Source organism: Parasteatoda tepidariorum, chromosome 9, assembly GCF_982258835.1.
Source record: "Parasteatoda tepidariorum strain Cologne lab strain chromosome 9, Ptep-v5.0, whole genome shotgun sequence".
Classification (NCBI taxonomy): Eukaryota; Metazoa; Arthropoda; class Arachnida; order Araneae; family Theridiidae; genus Parasteatoda; species Parasteatoda tepidariorum.
Genome location: NC_141763.1, coordinates 91,927,941 through 91,952,946, shown reverse-complemented (window position 1 = coordinate 91,952,946; position 25,006 = coordinate 91,927,941). Strand labels below are relative to the sequence as shown.

The window sequence follows — 25,006 nt, the reverse complement described above, 5'->3', positions numbered from 1 at the left end:
TAACAAATGTGAGAGAGATTTTTTTTCATTAAACAACTACTGTTAACAAAATTATAAAATTTTTAATCAGGTATGAAAATTAAAAACAGTATAAAAATCTTTTTTGCTTGTTGATATACAAAATATAATGTAACCATTTATGAATAAATATTCAATACAAATTGTTATTAAAAACATTTAAAACAAGGCTATCAATGACTATGCTTTTAGCAAAACGTTTTACAAAGTGATAGACAAATGAAAATAAAAGCATGGAGAATTTTTGGTTATTTTTTTGACATGTTAAAGGTCTGACAACGTAGGAGCTGGAGCAAAGATGCCTTACAAATGAACTTTTGAATCATTTACATGGGAATTGCTTTAAATCAAATTTACAAAAAAGAAAAATGCAAACACAAGCTTAGTAACCACTAAAAACATTTTTCCCAAAAAAGGTAGAAAGTTTGTACAGCAAAATCAAAAATATATATTACAAGGAGATATGAAAAAGATAAACATATTTAAGTAGAAATAAATGAAAAAAACATTAAACTTGTCAAATTGACAGAAGGCACTTATTTTCTTTATAAATTATTATAAAACATCTTTTTTTTTGTGTCACATAATTCAAATATTTGAATAAAATCTTTCATTTGAATACAATAATTAATTACAAAATATTACTACTGTTTCACATAGAACTGAAATTCAAAACAACTAAACTAAAGCAAGCAAAGAAACTTAATTAAAATTAAGTACTAATGTCACATACTGAAATTGTAATCAAATATCTTCTTTTTTTTTTGTAAATTTATCATCACAATACCTGCATAAATTAAATACTCTTATTTATGTTATTACACTTATTTCTTGAACTTTTTGGAAAGTAATATGTCCATTGGACTGCACTGGCAAAGGTTAAATAATCTTTAAAACAATATTTTAGGTGAAATTATAATATTTCAGCTAACTTGTCACGTTTGTAGCATGAGCAAAAAACACTCAAAATCATGCAATAAAATTCAACAAAATAAATGGAATAGAAATATGCTTAAAAAAACTATCACATGAGTAGCTTTTCTAATTTTGTAAAAGATTTTCATTAAATAAACTGCAAAAAAACGCGAGCATTTATGCATGGCTATTTTTTAATAAAATTCCTTAAAATTAATTAAATGAAAACTAAATTTCAAATAGTTTGAGACAAAATGTCTAAGTCTGAACAAAATATTGCACAAACAAAATATTTTAAACCTTTGAATAATAGTCATAGTTTTTTTAAAAATTTTTAGTTGGCAGCTTTCCTGCCTCGAAAAATCAGTTTACTTCATATTATTCAATGGAAAGATAGGAAAATTTCTCTTTTGCTCAATAGAGTATTGGATTAATATTCACAATAATAATTACAAAATTTTGTAATTACCAAGTGCAATTACAGAATTACACTTGAAGGTCTTATTAAAATCTAATTTCAAAAGCATAAGTGAAACTATCATACTGTTTTGTCCAGTAAAAGGCACATTAAAATTTTTTCCAATTAGGTAAATCAGCCAAAAATATTTAATTTTACAAAATACATACTAATAGTCACTGTTTATGAAATATCACATTTCTTTTATTATAAAAATTTAAAAAAACAAACAAAAATTGTTTTTTTTAAAAGAGATTTCAATAATTTAAAAAAAACATATAATTCAACAGAAAGGCAAAATTAAAATTTCAATACAACTATAAACTTAATAATGTAACATTGACATGAAAATGTTTCTCTTTTAATGGCACAGTAAATCTTATCATTCATAAAGCATATATAAATAAAAAATAAAGTCAGATTTAAAATTGATTCAAATTCGGATTAACGCAAATTGGTTGAATCAAATAATTTAGCGATGAATTTTCAAAAATACTTTTTACTGTGAACACATTTTGAGAGAAAGAAAACACTTTCACATAAACTTTTAATAAAAATAGGTTGAACAGAAGAATAGATTACAACAAAAAAGAAAGTGTTAAAATTAAAATCCATTGGGTAAGATTTACAAATATTCTGCACTGAAAAATCATTTCATAAAAACATACACAACAGACAATTAAGAGAATAAGATTCCTTGTCAGAATATGAAAATATTCTATTAATAAAAAATACTTTTTTGTCTAGATTATAAATTAATAAAAAAATAAAGATTTATATTGGGTTTAATCAAGTAGCAATATACCAAAAATATCAAACTTATGTAATATTCTCAAAAATTATACTTTAAATTTTACCTAGCTTAAGAATCCCAAATATTATTTTAAAAAATGATAAATGTAGTCATTTTAAGAATTAAGAAATTTAATCTATATCTGAATCATTAAACATTGAATTTTCAGAGGTATCGGAGCCAGAATCTTCCTTAGCTACAGCCATGCTTGAATCTTCTTGGACTATATCCATATCCGTCTGCAAAAATTATACCTTTTTTTAAATTTAAAAATAAAATAATCACATTTTGAACACAAACTAAGATACATTTAAAAATATTTCATGGAAGGCAAATTATTTCATCTTGAGTATTTACTATAATTCTATGAATCATATTTATTCTATGACTATAGATAATTCTATGACTATAAATTAAGTAATGCAGTCCTAATTAAATTACATTTTAATATATATTCAAATGTTAAAAAGTTAAATTTTTTTAAAAATTGATTAATGGATTTTAAAATTTAGTATCGAACAAAAAATATATAATTACAACAAAACAGTATTTATAAGAAAATAAAATTCATTTCTCGGAAAAAAAATATTTCTTACTTTTAAATTTCAAACACTTCTTCAATTTAAATTGTAATAGAACTTTTTTTAGAAGGCCAACAAATATGTATAATTATTCAGTTTAATAGGGCTTTGGGATGAATAAATGAAAATAAAAGAGTAAAATAATAATAGTTAAATTAATAATTAATAAAAAAAGACTAGTAGGAGAATGAGCAAAAAAAAAAGCAGAATAAAGTTTTACAATACTTTATACATATGCTTAACTAAGACAGGAAGTTTCAGAACAATTTTGTAAGCGATAATTTAAATCCAGTCAACATCATTAAAACAAGTATTAACAATTATAATTTTTAAACCCTATATTTAAAGCACAATAAACTGCGCAAAAATACTGAAAACCATATAATTTGCAATTACCCACATAATTGTTCGATATTTGCATGCTTTTTATTTTTAAGCAAAATGCATTTATTTACTTGTTATGCTTGCTTTTACAACTTTTTCCTATGAAACTTCACCCTCAAGGGCAGTTTTCGGCAGTTGATATAGTTGGCTTAAATTTTTTGGAGCAAGAACCAGAGATGGCTATACTGTGCCCAGTTGGTAAAAATAATAGGTTTCTTTGTTTAAAATAAAAGAATTTTTATACTAAATTAAGGTAAAAAAAACAATAACTTTCAGAAAAAAATATCTCTTCCAGATAAAAGAAAATATTAAGTTTATCACCCATTAATCATTAAGTCAAAAGTAAGCTAATGCTAGCATAATAGAGTCGTCTTTTATATTTAAATTTGTCATTCTGGGTTAGAATGTGTCTCACAGTTAAAGATTAATTACAGATAGAGCAACCTGGTGCAGGTCCCCCTAGTAGAAGATGCCTGTGCGTAATACGTGCATGATTACTGCTCATGCGATTTAGTATAACTTCATATTTCCTTCAAAAGAAATAATCTCAAAAGTAGTTCTATTTTTTATTTAAGACTGTGTAAGTTATTATTTGTCTCTTCATTCAAATTTTTTGCCTTTCTGATTGTAGTGTAAGATTAGTTTACCTTTTAATACCAGAATAAGTTAACGGTCTATAAGTAAGGTTTTGTGTAAATTTAGCAAGCTAGTCTGCTCTTTTGTTGCTTTGATTCCAGAGTTAGAGTTATCCAAGTCTACATTAATAAATATCCCCGAATTTTGCGAAATTTCATAAATGTGAATAACATTAATTATGATAGAATGGAATGGGAGTGTGATTATGATGTTCATTAATTATGGCAGTTGAAGAACATCTAATTTCTAAGTCATCCCATAATAGGCAAATCTTCCCACAAGAAAAACAGAAAGATTGCAGCATTTTTTAAACAATCTTTATTTAATATAGATGCAGAATCTTAAACAAGGCTTCCTTCACAATCATAACAATTTCTTTAACCATGTGGGTATAGTGATAAATATCAAAAGAATTTAACAATCAGTCTGAAGGGAAAATCAAAGCCAAATGCTCCAGCCTTTAAGCTATTGAATTCACATAAAAATTCAAGCTTTGGAACATAAAGAGTAATCTATTTTTGACGATCCATTGAAGAAAAAAAATTGCCGTAAGTCAAGCTAATACCACAACAACTAACATTAATATTCAAACAATTTAACAAATAAAGAAATCTTAAAATTTATTAGTACATTAAAGAAAACTTATGTGCATGCTAGTGTGTGAGCAGTTGAAACAAAATTAATCTAAAAATAAAGTCTATGCTTTTTAGTACGATCCCCATTACTATGGCCTTTCCATTACAATGACCATTACTTGACATCCTGTTTGCTATTCTATAGAGGCAATGCTATTCTAACACCAATTAGAACATTGGATTGAACTGTTCATTTCAATATAACATCCGAGATTTTGTTTAATTTTTTTTCTAATTCCAAGAAGATCACTCAGACAGCTTTTAATTCTAAGAAAATCACTCCAAATCAAGAAGATTTCTGAACAGACATTTTTCCATTGGCAATGAATCAATAGATAGAAAAAAGTCTCCAAGAAGTGATTCAAACCATTATCTCTTACTGCCCAATAGCTAACTTTATATCTAACTTTTATTCTTTATAGCTTTATCTCTAAAATATCAGTTGATTTTCTCTGCTGAATGTTTGGACCTCATAGCCAACTTTTAGGGTTTAATTCTATCAGACATTGTTTACATGCTGCATGCATACAATATTTCTAAGAAATTCAGAGGTAGTCTCAATGAGAATTCCAAAACGTACAAAAGAAGCAAGGTTCTTAGCGTTGCCTAGTTCAGTAATTGTTATCAGTTCAGTTTTATATGGCGAAAATTTGAAAGAATATTCAGACTCTGGACTCAAATGTTTTCAAATTCTGTCAAATCATTACTGAGAAAAAGGGTGAAAATATCAAAACCAATTTGATTGCAAGTTTTAATTTGAAAGTGCACTAATTATCACCTTTTAACTTCTATTTGCTACCTTACACAATCAAACAGGTTTCGATACTTTCTAATCCATCTTTTCCTTCAGGGATTAAAAGATAGATAATAAAGGTCATTACAATCACTATGTGCCATATTTGTTGAAGAAGGTTTGGGTGTAACCAACTAGCCTCTAACTCAGATAATAGTGTACATGAAGTTCGAGGATTATCATATAGGGGAATTTTATTTCCATCTATAATGACTCAGTTAAGGCCAAGACTGCACATGTCAGTCACTGTTTCATAAATCAGCAAATATTTGCTAAATTTTTGTAGTTAAATGTTAAAATGATTGAATTTTGTGTTAAGTAATATCATACAAAGTTATTAGGAACAACTCTAATATGACATTAAGGGACAAAATAGGCTTTATGCTTATATAAGGAATTTTGAATCACTACTACACACTTCAGCATTTATCACTATAATCAAACGAGGTACTGTAATTAATAGGCTGTTTCTATATTTATTATTTTATTTAAATTTTATAACTGTTAATTGTAAATCAAGAAATCAAAAGTTTAGCTGGATTAAAAGATTTTTATAACAGATATATAGACATTGAAAAATAATGATTTACCAGTTCAGGAGCAGTTTCAAAATATCGAGTGACAAAAGGCATCAAGTGCTCACGTGGCGCAAACGGAAGTGCAAATTTCAGCAATTCAAATGCAGCTCGAAATTCCACAGGCAAAGAATTTGCATTTCCACATACACATAATAAAGCTGTTTTGAAAGTTTCAATAGTAACATTCTCTGATAGTTTATTAATCACATGAGGGATCTAGAAAAAATACAATAATGAAAGAGTATATTCAAAATCAATTATAAATTATATTTTAAATAAAACAAATTTTACAATAATATCAAGATTATAAAATAAAAATAAACATGATTTGAATTAAAAAATTCCCCCGGAGAAAAATATAAGGTAATAAATTAAAATCTGAACATTATGTATTAAATAATATTTATAATATATTAAATAAAATATACCACTTACAGAGGGAATTCTCGCTCCAATGATGTGTTTAATAGTTAATTGCTCTTCACGTGATAAATCTGAAATATTTCAAAAAAATAATAAATATATTGTTTAAAGTTTTACATGAAAAAAGTCATTTGTTTTCATAAAGCAGCATAAAGTGAATGAGAATAATAAAAGTCTTCCCTAATAAAACATTATCCAACTACTTATACTTAATTGTTTCATAATATACCAATTTGCAGACCTGCATAATTTTCACAAATGCACGATTCACGTTTTTTTAAAATTAAATGTCGAGATTCGAATTTGCATGGTTTAAAAATTTCCCATTGACATTCCTATTTGCTCAATTTAAATAAATAAATAAAATCTCGCATCAAGATTTTTATTTAAACATTGATAACCTTTTTTGGATGAATGATTCCTATATACACTTTTTAAATGCTTAAATAATAATATAATTGTGCATAAAATATTTGGATATCTAATTTCAGCTTACATGATTTTTTATCAAACTCATCTTTGTGATATGAATCAATATAGAATTCTATAAAAATTAAACATATTTAAAACAATACGCTATTTTGAAATGAATTTTGCCAAAAGGAGGAGGCGTTGAAAGGCTTGAAACTAGTAACAAGAGTTAATCAATGCCTGGAAAAAGACTTTTAGTTGAAATTTTGTGTATGCAGAAAGTTTTTCATTTTATCTACATCTGCCAATTTGCTTTAATGTAAATTAGTAATGTTAAAATATAAAGATAAAGTGTTCTAAAATTTTCTTTCAGTTTTTATTCTGATCACGAGAGTGTTGTGTTTATTAAATTTTTCCATAAACATAACTACTTGAATACCATGAAAATTTATTTAAAAGTGTCCAGAATATTTCTAGTAGGAATCCTTCAGATGCACTATTATTACAAACTGAAACATAGAGTTCGAAAAAAAAAATTAATAAAAAAAGCTGCATTTATAAAAGAGGAAAAAAAATACTTTAACGTGCAAAAGAAAAACATGAACTCTGATGAAATTTTTATAAAATTAGCTCATTGATATGAAAAATAAATCGTTCAATAAAATTTTTTTCAAAGAATTAGTTTCACAACATTCATTTATTAAGTTAAGTAACAGCTTCTTTTAGTACTTGATAACCATAATCAATGGTATCTGATATTAGATTGCAATGAAATTTTCAAAAATCAAGCAAAAAATAGAAAAAAAATCAAGGAAATACAGAATAAAACTAAAAACGTAATACATAAATTGAACAGCGAATTCAAATGCACTTAAAAATTATTATTATTTTTTTTTTTGAAAAATGATTTAAAATGTTTTCGCAACAAGTTTGCTTGTTACAAAATATGAAAATAGAAGTGTAAATGGAGGATGATGAAATCAACTTATGGGGCGTTCTTACTGAAGTACAGAAACATGTTAGATTTGTTAGTTATTGTGAATTGGCCCGAATCTGGATGTGTGCAAGGTAATACAGTCGAACCTCGCTATAGTGAACCGTCTGCGGACTCAGTAATGTGTCCACTATAACCGATGGTTCACTATATCCAAATTTTTTGAAGAATATTTTTTGCATAAGACAGTTGAATGATTGAAAATTGGCTTTGCAATTTTGCATAAGTTACTTAAAAAATTATTAACTAATTAACAGATAATAAAGCAAAAATTGATGGAAAAAGTAATTACGTCGCTAAATATTAGTTTTATTTTCACTTTTTATGAAAAAAATTTGTGATTTTTGATTGAACACAATTTGATTTTAAATTGAGTTCATCAATTTTCTTATCTACAATGTGCAAAGAATGCAAGATTTTTACATTTTGAACAAGATTTTGAGCCATCTTGACAAAGCATCTTCTACGTTTTCTCTTTCAGCTCCACGCAGTTTTTTCGATGAAACCATGTTTTTGTCGTATACCGCAAGAATTGCACTTCAACTGTAGATTTTGACAGGGAAAATTCCTTACACAGTGTCGATTGATTGGTTCCATCATCAATACGCTTTACAATTTTAACTTTGTCCTCTATCGAAAACGCTTTTCTCTTTAGAGAATTTGCCATTTTCACTGCTTTTGAAATAAAAATCTTGTCTCAAATAGATAATGTAAGAATATGAAGAGAGCAGCTGTAGAATGAGTTAAATTGTTCCCCTTCTCAAGTTCTCTCTGTTCCTCCTCTCTCAATTGTTCTGGTCAAGGGGTGATTTGTAAAGAATATGGTTTGAACAGATAAGAAAATTCCAAAAATTCAGCAGGTGGCCAAGTTAACTAGTTGTAGAGCAAGCTTGGGGAAAAGAGATAAAGCGAGGCTTGTCAGGGAGGGGAGAGTATAAGATAAATGATCTGTTTGACATTTATTACAGTATAGTTAAAAGTGATAAGCATAAAGGAGAGTAATATGACGCATTTTATAGGAATGCATTCATTTTCAGTCCCAACACCTACAAGTTTAAAGATGGAGGACAGAAAAAGATATTTAAAGAAATGAAATTTGAGTCCACTATAACCGAGTTTCCAAGTTCTAAGCTGTTCACTATAAGCGTTAAAAATAGCATTATTTAAATAGGAATATGGACGGGACCACTAAAAAAGTTCACTACATCCGAGTGTTCACTATATCCCAGGTTCACTATAGCGGGGTTAGACTGTATTATATTGGATAAATCGAAATTTATAATTAATAAGGCTGGATTTTAATTATAAAATTTCATTATTTTATACATATATATGTATGTTACAGTAAAGGATCAAAATCAAGAGAATGTTGACTTTCACCGATGAATGTCAACAATCACATAGTTGCTTAGGTGAATGTCCGAAATATTTGTTATATCCGATTTGATATTAATTTATTCGTTTATATTATTATATTTATTCAATATTTTAATAACTGCTGAGGATAGATTAGGAGAAACATCAGTGTTTGGAGTACCAGGCAGTGGCACTGAACCTTAAAAAAATCATCAGCGTAGAGTATACCAGGCAGTGGCACTTAACTAGACATAGTATATATATTTTGATAATTTACCAAAGCGACTATGTGATTGTCAACATTCACCAGTGGAAGTCAACAACCAATTTAAGTGATTCAGTGTATCTATATAGAGACAAACAACAAAATTTTTTAAACAAAGAAAAATCTAACTTACTTTCATAGTCGTTTATGTTAACATTTATTGTTTCATAAGGACGTATAAGCCTTGAATCATAAAGATCTATCTTAAAGTTAATATAATTATCTTCATGGCCACTAAGAAGCTGAACTTTAATAACTTTTTGCGTTTCATTAGGCAGAAATGAAATGGTTCCTTCAGCCTTCACATAATGCAGGTCAGCTCTTGCAGTGTTACCTCTAGTTCTCCAAGCGACAGTCAGCTCTGATGCTGAATTCCCAGAACGAACAATTGTAATTTCTGCATGACCATCTGTTGATTTTACAAACTTGCAACGCCTCTCAAATTGGACAAGAGGTTGATCTGTAAGTAGACCAAAAAAAGTAATGCTTAAGAATATTTCAATTAATAAAAAATAATTGGTCAATAATAATAATACAGCACAATAAAATGTTATAGTTAGAGGCATAAACCTTAATATCATAACATTTAGCATTTCTTCTTCTTTTTTTTAATTATAAATCAAAGCCGCTTAAACTTTTTCTACTCAGGACATAGTTTTCAAACAGAAATTTTTTATGTGATCTCTTGCCTAAAATTTCACACAATCAAAATTTTCAAAATACTAAAGATACAACTAAAAATATATTACCTACTAGCACACTTTTTGTAAAAATATGTATGTACAGTGTGAAAAAAAAGAATCCTCTCGAATAACTTCTGATCAAGTGATCATATTTTCATGTACTAAGGAGTAATCTTAATGGTTCGAGGGATGACTTCTACACCAACAAATTAGCCTAAATAATATTTTAATTTACGAAATCAGACCTAAACACATATATGATTGGAATAAATATAGAGTTTTACTACGAATTTGGATTCCAAGAAGTAGTTGCATTCTGGAAAACATGGTTCCAAAAGTTTGGTCTGGAAAGCAGTTGAAAGTTTGGATCCCTTAATATTAATTTTTGCATGTTTTGCCAAATCTCGAGAACTTTTTACCAACTTTTGGCAGTTATTAAATAAAACAATAAAAAATAATTACTCAAATTATTTTTTGCGTGGAATTAATCTTTGTATAAAGGAATTTAATAATTGTGTGCAAAAATTTTTAAATTCGCTTTAAAGTTCTCAAGACAAGGGAAAATACACAAGAAGTAAAATGAACATTAAGGGGTTTAAATTCTAAACCGCTCTCCTGACTAAATTATTGGTACCATATTTCATTGACTACGACTACCACCTCTATTTTGAGGGTCAGAAATAATAAGATTGCAAAAAAGATATGTTTATTCAGAGAAAGTAAGTTAAGTAAGTAAGTAAGGTTTTTGCATCTATTATGTAACTTAAAATATCATCCATAACAAATATGCTAACTAATTATCATATTTGAGGCCCCCCTTCAAACCATAAAGATAGAACTTATGCAGAAAAATTTGATCTTCAAATCAAAAATTATTTAGCATAATTTTGCTTACTAAACAAACAAACAAAAAAAAAAAAAAAAAAAAAAAAAGGAAAAAAACCTACATACCTTAAGGTAAAAACAGTTCAATTCATTCATTACATGCCCTGATTTAAAAGGGCTGCATAAAATGAAATTATTGTGAGAATAATTTGGATTACCAGAAAGAGTTATTGTTTTACTCCTAGAAAATATATTATTGTAGCTGTTAGAAAAATTATAGGACGATACATGGAAGTTTTATTCTCGATGAAAGGGTTTAAAAATATTAAACATTTCTTCATATAAATTTTTTCTTATATAACAACAATAGATAAAGCTAGTTGAGCCTCCACATATGTTCTTGGGCAAATATTTGCTACTGACAATGAGAAAAGGAAAAAAAAAAAAAAAAAAAAAAAAAAAACGAAAGCACTCCTATTTACTAACAATAGATTTTAGTTATAATATATTTCTAGTTATGCATGTTGCACTTTAAATAATTGCTGAGTTTCAATCTCAAAAAAAGTTAATTTTAAACCATCATCATCCTCATAATTGGCTGGACAGCCTATTTCTACTAGAGTCTACTTTGGAAATCTGCTCTACTGCATTCAATTTTTGACACTTTTGAGGGTAACATTTTATCCCCTGACCAACCAAGGCGCTCTTTCAGTTTATTTGTGAAAATTAAATGAAGAAGACTTATAATTTCTCTCCATAAATTTGCAGAAACATTTTGGTCAGTAGGAAAGAGACCTCTTAATGATAAGAATAATGTTTTATTTAAACATACCATCGGAAATCGATACACGTCTATTACCAGACATCTCAAAATCATCTGACATATCACTCAATTGCCGACCCAAGTTTCTGGCTAATACTTCTTCTTGTGGTTCTAATGGAGCTAAAAATAAAATTTACACTCAATAAAATTTACACTTAATATATTGACAAACAATTTTCTTTAAATAGAAAATAATATTAAAAAAATTGCTAAAACGTAGAAATAAAAAAAAGCAGTCAAAATATTAATACAAATTTTAAGAATAAAAATTAAATTTATTTATTAAAATGCATCAGTAATTAAACTATTAAATGCTAAATTTTTAATATAGGTAGGGTAAACCAACCAGTGAAGGAACATGACGCAGTGAAGGAACATTTCATATATATTGATTAAAAATAAGATTTTGAAAATTTTTCTTTAGATTGATTGGTAACAATAGCTTACTGCCAAAGAATAGGAAGTCATCTAACAATGTATTGGATTATCTGGTTACATAGTGTTCCTTGGAAAAAATTTTGAATTTGTTATTATCTGTGCAACACCTTGTTTCTTTGATAAAATTATAAGGTGAGTGCTTGTATTTATCTGTTTAAAGTGGAATTTATTGTACGTAGTAGTTTTATTTTCCTCACTGTGAAAAAGGGAATTCAAAACATAGTTATTAAAGTTACATTTTATTTATTTTAAGCTTCATAGCATAAGCAAGTACTGAGATAAGGGGGTGTTTATTTACTGCATTACCAAACGATGAAAAACCAGTTGAAGGAACAAGTGCTCCTTTACTGGGTTTCTTCCTAAGTTAATGAAAATAAAAGATAAATTTTAATTTTCTTGCACCTTTAGTGATGTTCTGCATCAAAAGTATGTTAAAATACGAAAAACAACTTCTAACCTGTGAGGGAACAGGCATGTTCCTTTACTGGGCATAGATTTCCCAGTGTTAGATGAACAGTATGTGTTAATATGTTGACACTTTAATTTTCAATTCATGAATACAAAAAAAAATTAACATTTTCCAAGTATTTATACGTTATAATTTCAAGAATAGGTTTGTTTTTAAATATTTGTATGGCTTATAAATTCATAAAGAGCATTAAAAAATGACCAAAATTAAGTGTTCCTTTACTGGGAAATTTTGTGTTCATTCACTGATAAGAACTGTTCCTTCACTTGGTCTTCTTACTACTTGCTATTTGAACCTCCAAAACTTTAAAACAATATTATGTAAGTTCTCTACAATTTTTTTACATATTTTGCAATTAGTAACAAATATGTTGACACTGTCATTTAACTAAAAGTACGAATTTTGAAATTATTATGATCTATAAAAGGCAAGCGAAGCTTAAGTGTTCCTTCACTGGTTAGTTTACCCTATATTAAAGCAAGATTAAACAAAAAAATAAAAGCTCAAAATTTTATAAGCTTACTTTTATAAATTTCATATGTTTATTTAATATATTACAGTCATATCCTGATATCACGAAACTTGATAACACGAGTTTTTGATACTAAAAAAAAAATCTGACACCCCTATGTATTTGATATGCTACTGATAAAAAGAAAATTCTCTTCTATCCCAATACATTAATCAATAAACCTCGAGTTCATGAAGTATATTTTGATCTTCAATTTTTTTTTATTTCTAATTTCTTAAGAATTTAAAACTTTTTTGAATACCAATTCTTAAAAATTTTTCTTGAACAATTTAATAAATCATTTCTTGAAATTCTAAAAAGAAAGAGATGACCATGTTTAAAAAGAAATTGCTATGCCCCACCTAAGTTTTTCTGATTTTAAATTCCCAAAGAAGTAGAACAGCAAGATGAGTGTACAGGTAAGAATAGGTGTCCATAAAACAGGAAAGAACTTGGTAATTTAAGGAATTCATAAACGCTAATATTTATGAAGAAATAGATACCGTGGACAATAATGGCTCAATTTGTAGTTGCCAATGTCTAGGGGTAAAATAGGGATTACATAAAAGCATATGTACTTTAAATATAGACTACTGCATGGTAAAAAAAGTCAGAAAACTGAGATTGGTTTTTTAAATTGTTTAGTTTTAAATCTAATGGCAAGTTTGAAATGCATTTTATGTATAAAAATAAGACAAAATTGAATAATAAATAATAAAGTTCATGCCATTGGTTTCAAATATTAAGGAAATTTAATAAAATTAATCTGAAAAAAAAATCAGGGATTACTTAATTTTTATTTTTTTGATTGTTGGAGGCCACCTTAGAAATGTATATACTTCTCTCCCCCCCCCCCACTCAAAGCTGTAATTTTTACTTTAACATAATTATTATTTAATGTATTAGCATATTAAATTTATTTATAAATCAAGTGAATGCTTTAAATACACAGTAAAAAAAAACTTCATGTGCAATGTGATTTTCGAACTATAGTTTCAGTTATAGTTTGACTTCAAAAACTAACTTTGGTGTTTAGTTCTTTATCATTCTCTGTTTGCTAAAAAAACCAACAGCTTTTGTCACACTTACAATAAAGTGAAAAATCCTGTTTCTACATGCACCACTTATGTAATATGTCAACTGTCTGAAGCTCTTCTGATTATGCATAGATTGTACATGAATCATCAAAATCTATATCTCTTATGAGCATAAAGAAAAAATATAAACTGAAAAAAACCTTTTTATGATTTTACAAATTAAATAATTCTGCTCATTTTGAAAGTTTTTCTCTTGACTTAATATTTTCGGAATTTACTTGACTTGTATTTCCAGTATACTTGAAAAGTTGTAGCAACAACTAAAAAAAAAAAAAAAAAAAAAAAAACTGTAATTTATTTGCATTTGCTTTCAAATTGAACCATGTTTCTCATCTGTATAAAAGTTACTGGTTTACTGAGTACTGATTTTAATTAACACAAAAAACAAAACAAAAATTAAATAAAATTATCCATGTAGGATATTGAAAAATGTCTACTTTAAAAGCTTTGAAATTAAGGTTCATTTATAAGGAATGTTTTTCAAAAGGATGGATTAAAAATGTGCAGATTGTATAGATAAATTGAGTTCAATATGCTACTACTAATTTGGTTCAAAATATTAATATAAAAGAGTAATACCATAAAAAGGCTCTTGTGGTGCACATGCTTGAGGTACAACAAAATCCATCTCTGAAAATTGAAAGGAAAAATAATAAAAATACAAAGAATAGACATAAAACAGTAATTTTAGGGCAGTTATTTTTCAGAATGAATAAAACAAAAAACGAATTTCAAATCTTAAAATCTTTTTGATGTCAATGCCTTTTTCTCTTGTCAATGAGGGATTTTCAGATAGTTTCTTAAATCTTGATGTTTTTAATATGATATTATAACAAATTTCCTATCTCTCATTCGAGAAATTACTTTTTTGATACTTATTTCATCATAAATTCTCACCGTTACAAATTTACAATTAGTTTTTAAAACCTGGTACTTTTTAAATGACATTTTAACAAAAGGGAATATCGAATTGCAAATTTTAAAAATTACTTTTTAACAAGTAAGTGCACTCACAACAACTTTATAATAAATTTTTGCAGTCTTTTTGGAAGCAATCACTATGGATAAAATCTCAGCATTTTTAATGGTACAATAAACTTAGAGGTTATTCAAATGCACATTTAAGTAATCTCTCTTCCATGGGTCTGTTTCATGACAATTTAATCCACTTGGTTTTGGGGTTTCAAATCCATGCGGTTTTGTTCATTTCTTTTTCGGTATTTATTAATACTGATTTCCGTGCAGCTTTTAAAATTACAATATTTATAATAAATATAAAATAGTACTTCAAATTGGTAATTGAATTTTGAGTTGAGAATCTGGGCAATCACTTTTTGAGAAGTTCGATTGGTAACAATTTCATTGTTAAATTCACTTAATTTTGTCACTTTCTTATAAGCAGTTGTGGTTATACATTTTTATACACTAGTTTGTTTTTTTTTTAAAAAAATTCATGCGATGTAATTGCTGTATGAAACTTTCATATTTTCTCCTTTAAATTTATTGAGTTAATTTTTTTCTCAGCCAAGAGCTGGAAAATACCGTCCAATTTTTGAATCAAAAGGTTTTTAGAATATACTGAGTAGCAAAAATTTAAATTAAATAAATGACATTTATCTTGTTAGTAATCAGTTTATTAAATAAAGATGAAATATAATAGTTGCCCAATTTCAAGCTTCTGCAAGAAAATTTAGTTAAGCAGACTCTTATTCTCACACAAGATTAAAAATTACAATACATTAAAAGCTTTATTTGAATAGTGGGCTAACTCTGTTTTCTTCATTTTAAGATACTGAGTCTTAAAGTCTAATGGGAGAATCGATATTATAATTTTGTTTGGTTTGTGTCCTTTGTTTGGCACAGTGGCATGCAGAAAGGATAGAGAAGGAGGGAGATGACCCTAGGCATCTAGACAATGGACTACTAAGAACACTGTAACTTTAAATCAATTATTTGTAAACAAAATTAAACTTTGGCTAATTAAAAATATTTCATAAAGAATAAGATTTCCAAACGAATTCAACGATTAATATTAAATTGCAAAAATTATTACTAAAAAAAAACTACTAAGTTAGAACTGATATTTTTCTTTAGAATAATCTCCACCTACATTAAATAAAAAATTATTTAAAATATTTATTTAGATTTTCATTTAAATTCTTTTTTTCTTCCTTTAACACATTGGGTTATAAATCAATAAAATCTCGCATTATAATCATTTCTTCCTCCCCTACTCATTATACTTTTCTTAGAGGAGTTAGTGCGGGCAACTAAACAGCTTTACATGCCACTGGTTTGACAGAAGAAACAACCTGGAAAATATGAAACTGAAACTAACCCTACTTCTTTGATAAAAGGCATTTGTCCACTAATCAAACAAGGTCTTCATACATAGTTTCCCAACAAGATAAACGCTATACATCTGAACTTTTGACTTTTTCTAAAACTAAACACTGTAATTGCAGTTAAATCATAAAGTACATTTAGTGCAATTATGTATAGAGCAATATATCTAGCACATCACCTCCTCAATTTTAATGTGAGGTCATTTTAGGAAATTTTCAGTTATGATTTTACACAATTGTGGTTGACACTCAATGATGGGATATCTAATCTCTCCTTCAAAGCTTGAGTGATCATATGCTTGTTGGCATAAATATTTGACTAGGGGAACAATATTAAAAAAAAAAGTATAAAGACATCTAAAGAAGTTAGCAAGCCACGTCTAAATGAGATATTTCATTTTATTTTATAACCCGCATTGAACAGTCGACCCAATTCAGAGTTTATGACTAACAATGTTAAACTCTGTGGCTTTGTAATTCTGAACTTAACTCAGAAGATAAGGGTACTCCTTGATCAAACATTAAGACAAACTAGTCTTGTTAGAGGACCTCTTGATGTAACTAACCAGCATTTGTGTTACACAAAGAAGAAAGGTTAGCCCAACAGCAAGGGAATTTTAACCTGTGACATGCCTAGCACTGAAGACGTTTTACCTCAGCACTGTGGACAGAAAAAACCAGGAGAAGAATTTGTCTCAACCAGCCATTGCTGGGATTCGAATCTGGGTCATCCCATTGGGATGGCGAATTCTCTATCTCCTGTCACAGCAGCTCAAAAACTAAGCAGCTTAAACAACTAAGGTATAAAAAAAATGTTCAATAATAAGCTTCATAATCATTGTTCAATAATAATGCCTCATTTATCATTTGAGGAATGATAATCACCTAGAACCAAGAAACATACATAACATACTACTCAGCCCACTAGCCATTGAGGTTCGGTCCTTCACTGTTGCCACATACCTTTCACAAACTTCTGATTGGTAATAAACAAGTACAGAATCTACATTCAATCTTCAGATTTTAGAAGCTTGTTTCTCTTTGATAATGGAATCTGACTTGGTAACACTACTACACACCTCTCTATTTAACTGATACGATCTACTTATATCTTCATATGGCTTACTAGATGACGGCATTACTTAATTAGAATTATCGAGTTTTGCAATTTCTACTAATATTATTAAATAAAGATCTTTGATCCAAAATCCATCCAAACTTTTGATTTCTTTAAAACTTTTTCTGTTTTTAAAAAATCTGCATTTGTATTGTTAGAAAATGAGATGTTCTGCACACACAAAAAATAAGGAATATCAGGACAACTATGAACTCTGAAAATTTTTTTTAGAATGTTGCTCCATTTTATTGCAAAAAGAAAAATCGCTGTTCAACAGTTAATGACTTTAAAACAAAAAGTCTGCTTGATTTCTGCTAATTTTAATTAATTCCGTTTAATAAAAAAATTTAAAAACTAGAAAACACATGAAATATTTTTTCATTGGCAAAACTTTTCAAATATGCTTAAAAAATATACACCTAATTATTTAAATTGCACTGTTAAGTTTATTTAATGTTACATTTATAAATAAAATACATAAATAAATGCACATATAAATGAAATACATTTTAGTTAAATACATACGACTCAGTACTCCATTGTTTGCAAATCCAGGATCTCCTAATAAAGAAAAAATAATGAATAAAAAACTTTATAAATTTCAATATGCTTAATAACATTATTATTATTATTTTTTTAGTAGAAAACAGTCTAAACAGGGATGATTTGTGATCTTTATTTTGGGAGTTATTGCACGGATTTTATGATTTTTAATTTATGTACGAATTTCAATTTATTGACATTGAATTTATTTACGAATTTTAATTTGTGTAATGATTTACAAAATTTGAAAGAGGAAATAATTAGGGCGTTTTTCCGCCTGCAAAATGCAAGAATATAGCCAAACATTTTTAAATTAAAAAAATATTACTTTTACAATTGAAAATTTTTATACTTTTATGCATTTGTAATCACAATGTTTCGGTTAATTTAAAAAAGTAATTGTTGTAATTAAAAGTATCTTAAAGCAAAATATTAGTGCTGTGGATGTTTATCACAGAAAGCCCAAAATAAAGTCTACTACAAGGATAACTGCATGGTGTGGGAGGAATCATGGAACAAAGGGATACTAATTTCAATTAAGTGATTTTTTAAAACTATTGAGAGTTTTCTGATTTTTTTTATACAGTTTATATAACCACCTACACAGTGCGATCCTAACATCATGAACAAAATGCTGTAATCATTAAAGTATAGCTAAAAAAGTAATACTCAACAACACAAAGCTCTACTTTAATAAGAGTTTGACAGTTAACAGAGAAATTAGTACTAACAAAAAAATTTTTTTCCAATATCATTGAATAAGTAACAGTACCCTATAAAATAATAGGTACATCATAGAAGAAAAATGCATTAAAAATAATACACTAGTTTAGGCTACCATTTTTGGCTAAATAACATACATCCAGATAACTGTAGAGAGCACATGTTTTAAATAGAAAATAAACCACAGAAAAGGACTGACATTTCACAAAAAGACTACATATTAAAACTAAAAAAAAATACTACAGCAAAGTGCTAAAATTTAAATAAGCAGTCAAGGTAAAATACTGTAAAATACAGATTAAGCCCAACCCCAAATTTTGATGAAAATCGCTGTAAAGTTAGCAGTTAGGGAAGATAGCAATGCAAAAAGACCAATTTGTTAAGAAAATGAGTATTTTTACTAAAGCAGAAATTTTTGTCAATTTAATAAAGTATAGAAGAAATTAAAGTAAAATTAAGCAATTAAAATACATAAATTGTATTTCAAATAACTTACTTTTCACCTTTTATTTTCGCTTTTTAAATTATTACAGTTGCAAAGTAAATAGTAAGAAAGTAAAAATTGTTTTATAAAGAATTAACACTAAGAACACAAAATTTAATTTAATATATTAATTTATCAGTTTATATAATAATATATATATATATATATATCTCATTATACAATAATATGTATACATATATAAATAGTAGGGAACCAATTATCCGGAACGATCGGAACCATCGTTATTCCAGATAACTGATTTTTACGGTTTTCTGAATCACTACAAAAAGCCGTTTTTTATTGTTAAACTCAACTAAAAAAAAAAAGAAAGAATATTTGGAAATAATCTTAAAAAGAAGAAAAAACGATGAAGTAATACACTAATGATTATTTCCAAAATGATGGTAAGGTAAACATCTTTCAAAAAAGAAAGAAAAATCCTAAAATCTTATGAAAAAAAAACCACTTTTTTAAAAAAATGGCGAGAAAATGTATTGAATTTCGTTCCGGTTTTTTGGTTTTCCGGTTTCCTGATTTCCGGATAACAGGTTCTGTACAGTATTATGTTTATATATTATTTTAAAATTGGAATAAAAAAAGTCTAAATAATGCATTTGAAATTGTAACGTTTGATTTTGAAATCACCTGAATACAAATCATGATGTTTAATTTTAAAATTGCATGAATATGAATCTGGATATTGAATTATGCCTGAACATGGATTCCAATACTTAATTAAATTGTGTGCTCAATATCAATGTTTACTTTTTTTAACAGGCAAATGGATACTTCATAATAAAATTATGAGAGTATAAATCACATGATTTTAAAAATGCATGAATAAAAACTATGAGATTAGATTTTCACATTCTATGAATACAAATCGTGATATTTAGTTGAAGGTGTGAATATGAATCACGATGTTTGATTTTTAAATCACTTGTATTTGCATTGTATGTGTAATTTTTAAATTGCAATATTTGACAGTTTTGAAACGTGTGGACACTTCTGTATTATCTAACCCTGGATGTTGGATGAGGGCTTATTCGGTTCTGATTATTTGTCACGGAAGCTATTTCAGTATATTATGGTAATTTATCCAGACATGCTAATTCTATGTTAATGACCCTAATTACCTGACATAGAACCCGTTACTTTCTGTCTTCGGGTATATGAGACTCCATCTACATCTGAAAATAAACACAAATTAAAATCTCATACAATGCAATGTTTTAAACAAAAACCCTGAAAATTCTTTGATATTATGAGCTTTACTGGCACACACAGTTGTCATGAATTAAAGCATAATTAAAATAAAAATTTAAATCACTTTAAATATTTTTTATACAACATAATTATTAAAATATATATATATTTTTTTTTAAAGTCTAATATCTCCAACAAAGAAGTATTTTTACCAAAAAAAAAAAGAAAAAAAAAAGGAAATGCATGTAAATTATTATACTTCAAAATAAAATAATAAAAAAAAGATTATAAGCAGATAAGAGTGGCATGAAACTTTTAAATAATAATTTTCAATTAGCTGCATATAAAATAACTTGCTGTTTAATAAACATATTTCAGTTAGTATGTCCCTTTAGTTTTATCTTTCCTTAACCTTCCAAGCATTGAGCCCCTAGGAAAAGTGTACAGAAATTTTTGTGCAACACACTAATTATCCATCATATGATAAGGAGAAATCACTTCTTTGATACAGGAAAACCTAAATCTAAGAGTTCAGTAAAAGCTGGGACTAATGAAGGTCAAATACAAGTGCTTTTAAAACTTATTAAATATATAGTTAACTAGAGCTATAGAATATAAAATATATAATTAAAGTAAACTCAGTGGTGTAATAGAGACAGTCCACAGAGGGCAATCTCAATTTTCATGACCTAGGGCTATGGGGTGCTGCAGCAAAAGTTTCAGTTGGTTGTCCAGCTAAAGCATAACCTCCAGTGTTTAGCCCCAAGCATGCGTGGTAATCATTTTATTGACCCACTGAAGGGATGAAAGGGTGAGTGAACCTTGGCCGGCCCCGAGATAAAGTTTTAAATGTATCAATAATTAAGAGAGACTAGTTTTTCCCAGAGTTGTAAATTATTTTAAGGATGTCTACTGAAAATAATTCACATACTTCTAAATAAATTACTTGCCAGGGTGTCAAAATTCATGAAGGTGAGAATAAGTGATTTTATTTATTTAGTGTTAAGAAAAATTAACTATTTGGCAAATCCACCATTTACGAATTGTTATGTTTGCAGACTTTAAACGCATATAACTCAGTTGAAAAATAAAGAGTTCTAATAAATTTTTCAACTAACTTTTGGTGTCACTTACACTTACTCTAGTTTTCAGCAACTTTCTTTAGCGTGAAAATTTTCAAAAAATTAAAAACTAGAAGTCATGTATGTACTGTTACTACCAGTTTTTAACTTGCAAACAAATTTAAATTTCTAAAAGTTGCTAGGAATTTTCATATTGAAAAATTTAAGAACAGTTTAATTTCAAAAATCATTTCCTTGCTGAATAGGTGTGCTAATATATTTTGCATACCTAAGCATTGACATACATATTTTAACTAATTTTAATATGAATTTGATGGAGAAAAAATATATGCAGTAAAAGTTTTATTCATTTCATAATAATGTTATAACAAGCACAGATTTAATAATAAATCCTAATCATTATCAATTTTTATAAGCCAATCGAAACAATTGACTAGACTTAACATAGCGACAAATTATAAGTGACTGGCTTCTTACCATCAGTAACAGATTGCTGCAGTCCTCTCGTATAACAATCAAACACAAACTCAATGGCTTCTGGTTTCTGTAATAAAATAAAAATGAGTAAAATAACAGAAAAAACACAGACTTGGTACTTGAAATAGCAAATAGTAATTGTAACAACAGGATAAATTGATCTTCAGCATTAGTAGCCAGTGGCGTAGTTTTAATGTATGTTCGAGAGGGGTTATCAGTTATCTCTTATATACATATATAAAGTATGGGACCCCTAATTAGGCATCCCGAAATCCGGCAAGACCCGAAATTCGGCACTAAAACCCGACCTTTTTTTTAAAGAAATTTTAATTGATAAGAGAAAAAAAAATAATCAGTCATATTCTGTTTTTATCTGAAGTTTTATTCTCTTGAAGTAAGTAACTATATTTTATCTTTTAAAAAAAAAAAGCATGGAAAAAAAATTTGTGTCAAACAAAACACCTGTTCCTAAAGCAGTTTAAATTAAAGTGAAATTGAAAACACCATCATTTCCATTGAACAAAATAAAGAAATGCAAATAGGGAGAAACTGATCAATCAATCTTGACAGCTGTGTAAGTGCTTTACTGGTTTGTCCCCACAGTTCCCTCTCCTGTTTGACCATAAATTAATTGGCCACACCCTGTTCAAAGAACAATGACCTGTTGACATTGAAACTACCACATGGTGTACAAAATTAATTCTGTCCCTTTTGCTACTTTTTTTTATTTGATTTATTAATCTTGTGGCTTTTTTTATTAGTTATTAACTGTTATTATTATTTTTTTATCATTATTAGTTGCTTGCTTGTTTTTTTGTAGTTATTCATTGTTAGTTTCTTAGCATTAATTGTTACTTTTTTTGTAGTTCCTTGTTAGCTTTTTTTTTTTTTTTTTTTTTTTTGTGAGGTGAGCGTTTTTTGCTAAAACAAAATGTTATGCAAAAGAAAAAATGAGGACAATGATCTCGTGTCGAAGAAGAAATGATTATTTCTTCTTCAGATGACTCGGATTATTTCATCTTGATTATATTATATTATATAGATTATTATTTTAATTAATGAAATTTCTTAAGATGGGACAGTTTTAAATTCACCCCATCATAATCTACAATCGAAACTTAGCTAAATGTATGGGTTTTTCTGAAATTAACAGAATAATTGAATTATCGCAATACATGGGTGCCATATTGGGATTTCCGAAAGAGATCCCAAATTCGGCAAATTCCGAAATACGGAATTTCGTCGGTCCCGTGAGTGCCGGATTTTGGATCCTATACTGTATATACATGAGGGGCGGGAGACATGATTAAATCATTATGAACAAATAACAAATATACTTTCTGCTCGAGGTGCAACCAGAAAATCAACTAACTGGCATCTACATTGCTCAAAGCTGAATATAAATAATTGATGAATAAAATATAATATAAATTTAAGTTTCAGTTCACATTTTACTGCAGCGCCTCTAATTAATTCGGGATTGTGTAATTCATCTCCGGATGATGTAACGGAGCCTTTGGATGATGCAATCTTCAATCCATTTTACCAATACTATCACCGATTTCCTTCATGTATATTAAACGTTTAAATTATAAAAAAGGAAAACTTTTTTTTATATCTGCAGCTCACTTACTGTACAATAGTTTATTAATCACGTAATGTTTAATTTCGAAGGGGGTTTTGACCCCAAAACTACGCCACAGTTATAAGCGACTCAAGGTTCAATGACCCGAGTATATAATATAATTATTTGAAGGAGAGATATTAAGGGTTTAAATAAAGATTTACTACCACTACGTTAAAAACATATAAATATTTGAGGGAGAGCTATTAAGGGTTAAAATAAAGATAAACTACCACTATGTTAAAAACATATTTTTAAGACACTAATCAGACTTTCAATATTTGATACCAAATAGCACATCAAAGATTTATAAAACATCTTGTAAATGCTATGAACACCAAAATATTTAAGATCAAGAAAACTTTTTTAGAACAACATTAATTCAAAAGAATTTTGTCAGTTTTGCTTTTCAAAGAAAACAATTATCGAAGAGTATTATTATAACCTACATAATGCAAGAAATAAATAAAAAAAAGCTTTTTATTAATTCATTCTTAATTATCTAATAATTAAATAACACATTTTTATAAAAATAAAATTTTTTTTATTAAAAATAACATAATGAAAACTACAACAACTTTTAAACTATTGTAACAAAAAAGACTTTTAATATTAAAATAATATTAGAGTATCAATAATGTGTGCAATGATAACAAATACAATAAACATGTTATTATCAACATAATAGAAAATAAAATAAATATCTCCCCATAAATAATATAAAAACCATAAAATCTTAAAGACCATTCCTGAAATTCTGTAAAATAATAAAAATGAATAATATCTGTGAGTATCTATTTTTCTATAAAATATTATTCCTATAATATATTTTCCTATAATATATTAATTTAAAATAATATAATTTAATAACGTAAACAATATAATGAAGGAAGATTGCTCCGTAACTTAAAAAATTTAGATATAATCAATAAATACACAACTAAGAGTAATTGTAAACAAAAGAAGTTTTTTGTAAATTTTATTTTAGTAAATAACAAAACACTTTTTACAAACCATGATTAAAGATGATTGAAGCAGATGCCTTAATATTGTATACGGTATATTATTGAAATTCTTAAACTATATCAATAAGGTTTTAGTACATATAGAATGAAAAGAAAGATAAGATATAATAAAGTTTATCAAACTAGTTGCACTTTCATTCAAAATTTGGTATTTTCTCTTCTGCGGTGTTGCGCAAATGTTGCCAAAAGTCTAATAATTAATTAATAAAGGAAACATGGCTTGACACCTAACATATCAGTAATGTTTTTAAATAAGCTTTAATTACTCATTTAAGTTTTTGAATTAGGCAAATTT

The 25,006-nt window shown here is 27.4% G+C and overlaps 1 protein-coding gene across 1 annotated transcript; it reads right to left on the bottom strand.

The window, feature by feature from the left end:
• Positions 1-42: 42 nt before the first annotated feature.
• On the bottom strand, positions 43-24,903 carry LOC107441735 (uncharacterized). The gene is made up of 10 exons (XM_016055101.4): positions 24,701-24,903; positions 22,063-22,129; positions 20,434-20,487; positions 18,073-18,108; positions 14,665-14,715; positions 11,580-11,690; positions 9,373-9,699; positions 6,226-6,284; positions 5,803-6,006; positions 43-2,422 (listed from the first exon to the last, which is right to left on the bottom strand). Exons 1-10 carry the CDS (start codon positions 24,701-24,703, stop codon positions 2,315-2,317), a joined length of 1,020 nt encoding a protein of 339 aa, XP_015910587.3. The 5' UTR covers positions 24,704-24,903; the 3' UTR covers positions 43-2,314.
• Between the last annotated feature and the right edge of the window lie 103 nt (positions 24,904-25,006).

Coding starts and splice junctions, on each gene's coding strand:
- LOC107441735 (XM_016055101.4), bottom strand. Junction 18,109..20,433: donor AGTAACGGGTTCTATGTCAG/GTAATTAGGGTC, acceptor TTTCTTTATTAG/GAGATCCTGGATTTGCAAAC. Junction 2,423..5,802: donor TTGAAACTGCTCCTGAACTG/GTAAATCATTAT, acceptor TAATTTTTGCAG/ACGGATATGGATATAGTCCA.